Source organism: Dendropsophus ebraccatus, chromosome 14 (genome assembly GCF_027789765.1).
Source record: "Dendropsophus ebraccatus isolate aDenEbr1 chromosome 14, aDenEbr1.pat, whole genome shotgun sequence".
NCBI lineage: Eukaryota > Metazoa > Chordata > Amphibia > Anura > Hylidae > Dendropsophus > Dendropsophus ebraccatus.
In genome coordinates, this window is record NC_091467.1 from 39,125,327 (window position 1) to 39,137,656 (window position 12,330).

The 12,330-nt window shown below is 44.6% G+C and overlaps 1 protein-coding gene across 4 annotated transcripts in view; it reads right to left on the reverse strand.

Moving 5' to 3' along the window:
- Positions 1 to 8,591: 8,591 nt before the first annotated feature.
- USP36 (ubiquitin specific peptidase 36) overlaps positions 8,592 to 12,330 on the reverse strand; it is a 224,882-nt gene continuing 221,143 nt past the window's right edge. For all 4 annotated transcript variants that reach the window (XM_069951540.1, XM_069951541.1, XM_069951538.1 and 1 more), the window contains one exon: positions 8,592 to 8,818. In XM_069951540.1, coding sequence (XP_069807641.1) covers positions 8,690 to 8,818 — 129 coding nt within the window. In that variant the 3' untranslated portion in view covers positions 8,592 to 8,689. The remainder of the gene's footprint in view (positions 8,819 to 12,330) is intronic.

A 12,330-nucleotide genomic window follows, 5' to 3' on the forward strand; every position in this document is an offset into this window, starting at 1 on the left:
ATTTGGTGTCTGGTAGATTGCAAAGAGGTCACAGCACCTGTAAAAGAGCTGTTTGTCCTTTCTTACTGCTCACTGGGAGTCAGATCCAATGCATCGAATATTGAAGTATAGGCCATTAGTATAAAAATCCCATAAACCATTAATTTTTAGCTGCATTGCTGTTAAAGGTGTAGTAATAACAAAAACCTGGGTGTGCACAGAGAATGTAATATACACTGCCTGCATTGCTTGAGGATAGGAGTATGTGTTTATCTCATGGTATACAGGGAATTGGAAATATTGCTTCTATATATCTTTATACTTTCCCAAATCCCTGTGCTTTCACCACATACCAGTGAGTCATTAAATTGGTATTCCTATAAACCAGGGGTGGGGAACGTCCGGCCCGCAAAGTCCTTCGATCCGGCCCCCGGCCCCCCGGCTAACAGTAAAATATCTCTGCTGACTTCTTCACAGCGCTCCTAAGCAGTCAGGGAGCGCGGTGTGGAGGTGGGCGGGCACAAGGCCACCGTGCGATAGGCCGCATCCCCTGTCACTCCAGCTTATTGATTGCGTACGGCCGCTGCGGCGCTACGCACGTGCTTACACCCACACCAGCAACTGTCCTCCGCGCCATCTTCTCCCACATGCTGTGTCCAACAGGTGCAGGTTCCGGGGTAGAGCTAGGGGGGAATAAGGAGCGGGAGTGCGGGGGAATCACCGGCAGGGGAATCAGTAGCGGGAGTGCGGGGGAATCATGGGAGGCACAGCTGTGGCAGCATGATATACAGGGGGCAAATGTGGCAGCATTACTCTGTGCCCCCTGTACATCATGCTGCCACATGCTGTGCCCCTGACTAATGCTGCCACATGTGCCCCCTGAACATCATGCTGTGCCCCTGACTAATGCTGCCACATGTGCCCCCTGAACATCATGCTGTGCCCCTGACTAATGCTGCCACATGTGCCCCCTGAACATCATGCTGTGCCCCTGACTAATGCTGCCACATGTGCCCCCATGCCGTGCCCCCTGTATATAATGCTGCCACATGCCGTGCCCCCTGTATATAATGCTGCCACATGCCGTGCCCCCTGTATATAATGCTGCCACATAACGTGCCCTTGTATATAATGCTGCCACATAACGTGCCCTTGTATATAATGCTGCCACATAACATATATACATGCTGCCCCTGCTGTTTCCTGTCCATTTCCGTTGTGTTTCCATCAATTTCTGAAGTTGACAGGTGTTCACGTGACCTTCCCTCTACCGAACTTCAGTCTCCTGCAAAAAAAAACCTTGAGTCTCCCATTGACTTCAATGGGGTTCGTTACTTAAATAGAGCACTCGAGTATCGGGAAATACTCGTCTCGAGTAACGAGCACCCGAGCATTTTAGTACTCGCTCATCACTAGTGGTGACTGTCAGAGGAGATAGAGGGTGATGGATTTGTAGATTATCTCTTTGTTGTCCTGTTTTGGTGTATTATTTAGCTCTCTCCATAGGAGAACAATGAAGACAGGGGGGAGAGCTTCAAACTGCTTTTTCATGATAAAAATTCATTTTTCGGTTAATAAACCGAATTACAAAGTTTCTTAAAATTGCCTGTACTATTGATTTCTGCAAAAACATTTCACGACAGTGACACTAACCCTTAGAGGACCCTGACAATTTCAATTTTTGCGTATTCATTTTTCCCTTCTTGTGCTTAAAAGGCCATAGCACTTGCATTTTTTCACCTAGAAACCCACATGAGCCCTTATTTTTTGTGCCACTAATTGTAGCTTTGCAATTACATGCAGAATTTTTTCATAAAGTACACTGGAAACCAGTAAAAAATTCAAAGTGTGGTGAAATTAAAAAAACAAAAACGAATTTCTTTTATTTGGGGTGTGGTGAAATTGAAAAAAAAAAAAAACCCTCAATCTTTTTTACGCCATTTGCCCTGGGGTAAAACTGACTTGTTATATATGTTCCTCAAGTTGTTATGATTACAACGATATGTAACATGTATAACTTTCATAACTGTATCTGATGGCCTGTAAAAAATTCAAACCATTGTTAACAAATATATGTTCCTAAAAATGGCTCCATTCCCATGCTTATAGCGCTTTTATCCTCTGGTCTATGGGGCTGTGTCAGGTGTCATTTTTTTGCGCCATAATGTTCTCTATCAGTACCTTGATTGCGCATACTGTATGTACTGTATACCGGAAGCAATCGAGTGCCGAGCCAGAATCAGCGCCATTACGGCGCTGACCCCGGAAGGAGCGATCCTCCCCACTAAACACCAGGGAACAGCTGCATTCAGTAATCGGATGCAGCTATCAACTTTGACAGCTGCATCCGATTACTGTATTAGCGGGCATGGCGATCGGACCATGCCCGCTAATACACGCGGACCCGGGCTACGAGCGGCACCTGGAACCACAGCGGTTTAGAACGCAGCCCCGCTCTGAACGCGGTGAGGCAGCCCTGGACGTACCCGTACGTCCAGGGTCGCTTAAGGGTTAAAGTGACTGTACCACCAGGCCCAGGCTAAAGCACTAAAGGCTGGCCGACCCACCCCCAGTGGGAGGAAACCCCAGCCCTTCCATGACGTGACTCCACTAGAATCAATGGAACCCTATTATAGAGGGGCTAAGGTTTCCTCCCACTAAGAGTGGGTCGGCCCGCCTCCAGTGCTCCTGCCTGGGCCTGGTGGTACAGTCACTTTAAAGAGTCACTGTCTGTTTTTTTTTTTGTTTTGTTTTTTTTGCAGAAATCAATACTACACGTAATTTTAAGATACTTCGTAATTGTTTTTTTTTGTCAATATGCCATTATCTGCATTCAAAAAGACTTTCCCCAGGTCCCCCCCCCCTCTCTCTCCTCTTTCCATTCACTGAAAAATATCAGGAAATTGTGTCTTGTTGCATCAGACATGCCCCTGTCAGTTCTGTAGAGAGGGGAGGGGGGGGGGGGGTAGGAGGGAGATGAGTTGGCAGCAGAGAGCAGAGAACAAAGGATTACATAGAGGGGAGCTGTGTGAAGCTGGTTTTCAGAGGTCAGAGCTGACTTTAGAGGAAATAGCCCGGTGATGTAGCTATAAATTAACTCTTTGTTGTCCTGTTTTGGTGCCTCATCTCCCTCCACCACTGCATTTTTTCGGCTAATAAACCAATTTAATAAGTTTCTTAAAATCTCCTGTACTATTGATTTCTGAAAAACAAAAATTAAGCGACAGAGACACTTAAATTATGAGGCTGTCTCCTCCCGACACCCTTTTTGTGATGACAGTGACCTTTTTTAGATGATTTAAATGAATGAATTAAAGCAGCAGGGAGCAGTTTGACTCTGTTCCTATATATTTAGCTAAATGGCAGGAGTTTGATATTTCAGTTTTCCGGTGAAAAATGCTGAGAAATACCAAATACTTCTTTGGAGACCCAGTGGGTAACTGTAAGAAGTTACAATTAATGGGGTACTCCGGCCGGGGGTATTTTCCAGATACTGCCGGGAAGTGAGTGGTTATGGATGCCGGAGGTCACATACCTCCCCGGTTCCGCTACAACCGCTGAATGGCTGAGCTGCCTTGAGACGTCACGTCTCATGCAGCAGCTCACACCGCGGGACAGGTGTACGGGGCAGCGCGATCCGGGCACTGGCGCTGGAACCGGGGAAGGTAAGTGACCTCCAGCATCCATAACCACCCCCTCCCCGGCAATATCTGAAAAATACCCGCGGGCCGGAGTACCCCTTTAATTTGTCTGCCTCTAGTCCATAAATTTGGTGTCTGGTAGATTGCAAAGAGGTCACAGCACCTGTAAAAGAGCTGTTTGTCCTTTCTTACTGCTCACTGGGAGTCAGATCCAATGCATCGAATATTGAAGTATAGGCCATTAGTATAAAAATCCCATAAACCATTAATTTTTAGCTGCATTGCTGTTAAAGGTGTAGTAATAACAAAAACCTGGGTGTGCACAGAGAATGTAATATACACTGCCTGCATTGCTTGAGGATAGGAGTATGTGTTTATCTCATGGTATACAGGGAATTGGAAATATTGCTTCTATATATCTTTATACTTTCCCAAATCCCTGTGCTTTCACCACATACCAGTGAGTCATTAAATTGGTATTCCTATAAACCAGGGGTGGGGAACGTCCGGCCCGCAAAGTCCTTCGATCCGGCCCCCGGCCCCCCGGCTAACAGTAAAATATCTCTGCTGACTTCTTCACAGCGCTCCTAAGCAGTCAGGGAGCGCGGTGTGGAGGTGGGCGGGCACAAGGCCACCGTGCGATAGGCCGCATCCCCTGTCACTCCAGCTTATTGATTGCGTACGGCCGCTGCGGCGCTACGCACGTGCTTACACCCACACCAGCAACTGTCCTCCGCGCCATCTTCTCCCACATGCTGTGTCCAACAGGTGCAGGTTCCGGGGTAGAGCTAGGGGGGAATAAGGAGCGGGAGTGCGGGGGAATCACCGGCAGGGGAATCAGTAGCGGGAGTGCGGGGGAATCATGGGAGGCACAGCTGTGGCAGCATGATATACAGGGGGCAAATGTGGCAGCATTACTCTGTGCCCCCTGTACATCATGCTGCCACATGCTGTGCCCCTGACTAATGCTGCCACATGTGCCCCCTGAACATCATGCTGTGCCCCTGACTAATGCTGCCACATGTGCCCCCTGAACATCATGCTGTGCCCCTGACTAATGCTGCCACATGTGCCCCCTGAACATCATGCTGTGCCCCTGACTAATGCTGCCACATGTGCCCCCATGCCGTGCCCCCTGTATATAATGCTGCCACATGCCGTGCCCCCTGTATATAATGCTGCCACATGCCGTGCCCCCTGTATATAATGCTGCCACATAACGTGCCCTTGTATATAATGCTGCCACATAACGTGCCCTTGTATATAATGCTGCCACATAACGTGCCCTTGTATATAATGCTGCCAGGTGCCTTGCCCCCTGTATATAATGCTGCCACATGCCGTGCCCCTGTATATAATGCTGCCACATGCCGTGCCCCCTGTATATAATGCTGCCACATACCATGCCCTTGTATATAATGCTGCCACATGCCGTGCCCTTGTATATAATGCTGCCAGGTGCCTTGCCCCCTGTATATAATGCTGCCACATGCCGTGCCCCTGTATATAATGCTGCCACATGCCGTGCCCCCTGTATATAATGCTGCCACATGCCGTGCCCCCTGTATATAATGCTGCCACATACCATGCCCTTGTATATAATGCTGCCACATGCTGTGCCTTTGTATATAATGCTGCCACATGCCGTGCCCTTGTATATAATGCTGCCAGGTGCCTTGCCCCCTGTATATAATGCTGCCACATGCCGTGCCCCTGTATATAATGCTGCCACATGCCGTGCCCCTGTATATAATGCTGCCACATGCCGTGCCCCCTGTATATAATGCTGCCACATACCATGCCCTTGTATATAATGCTGCCACATGCTGTGCCTTTGTATATAATGCTGCCACATGCCGTGCCCTTGTATATAATGCTGCCAGGTGCCTTGCCCCCTGTATATAATGCTGCCACATGCCGTGCCCCTGTATATAATGCTGCCACATGCCGTGCCCCTGTATATAATGCTGCCACATGCCGTGCCCCCTGTATATAATGCTGCCACATGCCGTGCCCTTGTATATAATGCTGCCACATGCTGTGCCCCCTGTATATAATGCTGCCACATGCCGTGCCCCTGTATATAATGCTGCCACATGCCGTGCCCTTGTATATAATGCTGCCACATGCTGTGCCCTTGAATATAATGCCCATAGTAGCCCATGTGCAAATGACTACTAATGATTTTAAGTGTATTTCAATTTTTGCCTTGAGCAGCAGAGAAGGCAGAATCGGCCCAGACTGCCCAGCTTGTCACTGCGTTCCCTGCTGCTGCCAGTTCACACCATCAATCGCCAGCCCTGCTTCCACCGCTGTCCTATCAGCCTGCAGACCACTTTTGAAGATTGTCCTGCTCTCCTCTTAGTAGTGTGTAAGTAAGACTTATTCACAATACGGCCACCTCACTCTGTCCCCCAAATAAAAGGTATATTAAGCCTCACATGGACTACCACCCCCACTATGCAAAATTTTAATGCAACATGGTGAGGGTTAAAATCCAATTGAGGTTGTCCAAAATTACATGAATCATCAATGCAGGTAGCTTTTTGACAGTGTCATATGGATATCCCCCACCATATTGCAATACATTTTACTGCAGCAAGGGTTGCAATCCATTTGAAGCTATCTAAAAGATACATTAATTCTGTAGGTTAGTAAGGTGACAATTTTTCTTATGGGTTATACTCCTTTCCTTTAGGTGCGACATTGATAGTACAAATGGCGACTTCCAAAAAAAGGAAAGTTGATGCAGAATGTCGAGCTTTCCAAGAGAAATGGACACATGATTATTTTTTTCTTGAAGTCAAAGGCAAGCCTGTGTGTCTGGTTTGTGGTGAGGCATTGGCAGTAATGAAAAAAGCCAATCTGGAACGTCATTACAGCTCCAGACATGCTAAACTTAGTGACTTGAAAGGTCAGATGCGTCTGGATAAAATCAGTGCTCTTCAGCGCACTCTGCAATCCCAACAAGCTGCTTTTACTAGGCCTAGGTGTGACAGAGACAATGTAATTCATACCAGTGATGTTGTCAGTGAGCTAATTGCAAAGAGGCTGAGGCCTCATATAGAAGGAGAGTTTGTAAAGGAGTGTATGGTGGCTGCTGCAGAGCTCTTGGCACCAGACAAACTAAAATTATTTAAGAGTGTTAGTTTGTCTCGAAGAACAGTGTCTGATCGGATCACAGACCTAGCCCAAGATATTGAAAAAACCCTTAAAGATTCTGCAGGAGATTTTCAATTCTTCTCTTTGGCTCTTGATGAAACACCGGACTTAACAAATACAGCCCAATTGTCTATTTTTGTTCGTGGCATAACAGCAGAATTTGAAACTAGAGAGGAGCTGCTGTCTCTGGAAGCCATGCATGGCACTACAAGAGGTGAAGACTTGTTTGAGAGACTTGTTTCAGCATTGAAAAAAATTTGATCATTTGAGAAATTAAGTGGCCTTACCACAGATGGAGCGCCTTCCATGATTGGCTCACAGAAAGGGCTAACAGCCTTTGTGAAGAAAGAGATGAATCGTCTCAGTCTTGATCCAAGTGGTTTAGTTCTATGCCACTGCATCATACACCAAGAAAGTCTCTGTGCCAAGTCTTTGCGGTTAAACAGTGTGATGTCAATAGTTGTGTCATGCATAAATTTTGTCAAAAGCAAAGGTTGAATAGTCGCCAGTTTAAAGAGCTACTGAATGATCTGGACTCTGAATATGGTGATCTTGTATATTACTGTGAAGTACGGTGGCTGAGTCGTGGGAACATGCTTATCAGGTTTTATGAACTGCGGGATGAAGTCAAGCAATTTATGGAGATGAAGGGAAAACCTGTCAGAGAACTCAGTGATAGCAAGTGGCTGTGTGATCTAGCGTTTATGGTGGACATTACTAAGTACCTGTCAGAGCTGAATGTCAAGCTTCAGGGCCCCAACCAGTTTCTTAGCTCCTTGCTGTCGCATGTTAAGTCATTTGAAGCTAAGTTAAAGCTGTGGAAAGTGCAACTTGAAAGGAGTAACACTGTGCATTTCCCTACTCTGGAAGGACAAAAGCCTTCTACAACACTTGAATATGCTGGTGAATGTGCACAACTTATTGAGGCATTTAGCGAGAGATTCCAGGAAGTGAAAAGTAAACAAATTGAATTAAACATTTTTTCTACGCCATTTAATGTGGAACAAGCTGATGTGCCTGATAACCTACAACACGAAATTATTCAGTTACAAAGTAATGATGAGCTGAAAGCAAGGTACAACAATGTCCCACTGCTTGAGTTCTATAAACGTTACCTGAGCAACGATGAATTTCCCACTTTACGAAAACATGCATTGAAATATGCATCTGTGTTCGGAACAACTTAATGTTGTGAGCAGTTCTTTTCAAAACTAACAATAGCAAAATGTCAACTGCGTACCAGGCTGACTGACACAAACTTAGAAAATCAGTTGCGAGTAGCAACATCATCAGTACCAGCCCACGTAAAACGCATCGCCAAGGAAAAGCATTTCCAGCCATCACATTAACGGTGAGTTTATTTTCATTTTTTATAACGTTATTTTGTACGGCCCTTGAACTATTTTGTAAATTTTCAAATGGCCCCCGACAGGAAAAAGGTTCCCCACCCCTGCTATAAACAAATACAATATCATCAAGGTATGCCATCACTTTAAGAATCCTGGAGGTCAGACCAGTAGGACCCCCAACTTTATTATGCAAATAGGCTATGTATCGCTAATTTATTGCTATAGCGCCGAATTGTCTTTCACTGCACAGCAGCACTCCTGGTGCAGAGAATAAAAGGAAGCACACATGAAGGAAGCTGTGAAGCTAGATCAGCACTACAGTACCTCCACTGATCATAGGCTGATGGCAAATCAATAGTGATAAGCCATCTTTATGCTTTCATTGTTTTTTTGGCAGTATATGTTGTGAAGCACAGACTCATGTTACATTTTCATCATAAACAAAGCTATTACACAGCTCTCAAAAGATCATTATTTTATTAATCCATAGTGTGTTACTGTTATTTGGTGTGAAAAATATAGCTTGAAATCATTACATTCTTGTCTTTCATAATGTCATCAGTACTTGTATGATATCCTGGAGAACTGTTGGAAATGAGTGACCGACCAGAAGTTACGCCGGTTCTGCAGAGACTGAAAACAATTTTTGATTCGCCATCTGTCGTGTCGAAACTTTATCTTTTTCACCTTAAAAAAAATAATAATAAAATTATCAAGAATTATAAACTATAACATCACCCATAACTTGTGTTTGCACATAGACAGTATTGCAACATAGCTCAGGTTATGAAAAGTATCCTAAATGCTTTACTAAAATAAACGGTCATAATAGGGTGGGGTTCGCAGGGAGGGTCTCTAGCGCTGTAAGGGTCCTTCTTACACATACAGATAAACTGCTTAAAGGGGTAGTGCGGCGGTAAAGACTTATTCACAGACTAACACACATTACAAAGTTATACAACTTAGTAACGTATGTTATGTCTGTGAAAAGCCCCCTTCCCCGTGTCCCACCACCCCCACCCATGTACCCAGATGTTTGGTGCGCTATACTCACCTGTCACGTGCCGACACCAGTCTCCGATCTTCAGCGAGTGACATCTTCTTCGGGCGGCATCCGATGCTCAGCCGCGATTGGCTGAGCATAACTGTGCTCAGCCAACCGTGGCTGAGCACAGTTATGACGCGGCGGAGGGGGGACGGGCGGCAGCGACTCGGCCGTCCGTCCGCTGATGACGTTTGGCACAAGATGGCGGACGGCCCTCGACACGAATGAGGTAATGTATAATGCACCAACACTTCCGGGTACACGGGTGGGGGTGGTGGGACACAGGGAACGGGGCGATTCGCAGACATAACATACATTACAAAGTTGTATAACTTGTGTGTTATTATGTGAATAATTTCTGAGCGCCGCACTACCTCTTTAAATGCTTGTTTAGCAAACAACAAGCGATGATTGTTTCTTTTAAACATCAGGCGTTTAGACAAAAATGAAAAATTATTCTTATTGTTAAATTACTTTCCACTAATCCTTTATGAAAGCACCACAATTGGAGGTTGTTCTGCATGTCTCTGGCCAATGGGCTTTAAAGACCTATCTGCTCCTATTTGTCCCCTTAATATTTAATGAACAAATGGTCATCTATAAGCCAAGAGTTGGGGCTACTAAATACTGAATTATTCTAACATTATTATTTAACATACTGAATAACAATTCTAACATCCAAACTATGAAACTCTCTCTTTCATGGCTGGGGTTTGATTAAAGAAGAGAAGAATGATCTGATTCTTGTGGAAACTAACAGTATTTGAATCTACCCTCACCCTGGAATGTAATGGTGACCAAAAAGGGTACTCATTTCACTTAGGGGTTTAAAGGATTTCGATATCAGCCCCCAGAGGACTATTTAAATGCCAGGAAGGGATGATTACATTATGGAAAATGCTTAACCCCTTAGGGGCCAAGCCAATGTTTGCTATTTACTTAGTGTTTAACCCCTTAGCGACCCATGACATATCTGATACGTCATGGTGCCGCGGGGGGTGTTCAGAGCGGGGTGCCGCCGGGACCCCGCTCCGAACGGCGCTGATCCCGGCTGACATGTGCAGCCGGGCAGTGCCTCTATTAGCCGGCGCGGGTCCCGTTGTCACGCCGGCTAATTAAGCCTCTAAGTGCAGCTGTCAAACCTGACAGCTGCACTTAGAGGCTTCAGACCTCACGTCCCTGGTGTCTAGTGGGACGGATGCGATCGCGGGGGGGGGGGAGATCCGTTCTTCTGCCCGTGCCAGGCCTCAGCGTCGGAATGACGCTGATCCCGACTCAGCAGTAGATTGCTATGGCCTGCAGCAGGCCATAGCAATCTATGACCGATCTGATGGATCTTTGCTGTGTATATACACAGCATTGATCTCTATGAGAGATCAGTGCTGTTTATATACAAGTCCCCCAGGGGGGCTTCTAGTTACAGTAAAAATTAAAGTAAAAATGTTTTTTTATTAATAAAAAATTCCCTCCCCTATTAAAAGTCCAAATCACCCCCCTTTTCCCATTTTATAAATATAAATAAACAAAGATGTTTGGTATCACCGTGCGCGTAATCACACGAACTATTAATTAATCACATTACTGATCTCACAAGATAAACGGCGTAAGCGCAAAAAAATTCCAAAGTGCAAAATTGCACATTTTTGGTCGCATCAAATCCAGAAAAAATGTAATAAAAAGTGATCAAAAAGTCGTATATGCGCAATCAAGGTACCGATAGAAAGAACGCATCATGGTGCAAAAATTGACACCTCAAACAGCCCCATAGACCAAAGGATAAAAGCGCTATAAGCCTGGGAATAGAGCGATTTTAAGGAACATATATCTGTTAACAATGGTTTGAATTTTTTACAAGCCATCAGATAATATAAAAGTTATACATGTTACATATCGTTTTAATCGTAACGACTTGAGGAACATGCATAACAAGTCAGTTTTACCATAGGACAAACAGCGTAAATGCAAAACTCCCCGAAATCAAAACAAATTCCTTTTTTTTTTCAATTTGACAGCGCCAATGATTTTTTCCTGGTTTCGCAGCATATGTTATGGAAAAATAATGCCTGTCATTGCAAAGTACAATTGGTTTTGCAAAAAATAAGCGCTCATATACGTCTCTAGGTGAAAAAATGCAAGCGCTATGGCCTTTTAAACATAAAGTGGAAAAAGCAAAAGTGCAAAAACGAAAATTGGCTTTGACCTTAAGGGGTTAAAAAGCCATAACACATTTTTTCATCTACTGTATATGGGAACTTATTTATTTTTTTAAATAATTCTTTTCATTAGTTTTTTTTTAAGCATTTTTTGTTATTAACAGACAAACAGTACAAAAAATGTACATGCATTGTATGTAAAATTATACATAAGTATAGTAAATCAATATGAAATACTCTTTTCAAATAACCATTCCATGTTTAACTTCCCAACATGGGTAATTCAGGATCAAAAACCCTAGGCAAGAAGCGCCATTATAAGAAAAGCTCCGCATATAAGTCACATACAACATAAAGGGGACAAGGACACATAAGGGGAGGGGAGAAGAAGAAAGAAAAGAAAAAAAAAGGGGGGGGGGGATGTATGAGAAAGTTATAAAAAAAAGTCACAGTTTACATGTATTGTCATATGCTTCCCCTATGAGGGCGCAACTGAGTCCTCCTGCACTATCATAGTTCAGTCAGGATCTGGATGTATCAGCACATGGATGTTGCTTGCATCCCCTGTGGGTTGGCGGGGAGGTAAACGTAGCAGACCCAAAGAGCCAGCTAGATCTGCCTTCAAGTACCATGTGGTATAACTAAATGGCCTTACTATATGGTGAATTTCTGAGGCAGAGTAGTGACTTTGAATAAATGTCCTCCATTTCCTGAAAAAAACTGATGTGCCCTTTTCCTTACGTGTCTCCATCTCCACTCTGTCAATACCCAGTAAGGTTTTGAGCTGGTTAACTAGTTCAGTTGTGGATGGGATATCTTACTGCAACCAGTGGTTAAGCAGGAGCCTCCTCTTGGCCGCCAACAAAACCACATGTATTATGATGGGAATATTGGTCACCAGGACACATACCCCTTCTGTGGGGTCAATAGAATGAGAAATCTGCAGCTCAGCCTTTAGTTCAATTTTCCAGTGTGTTTTAATATACAATATAATTTGCTGC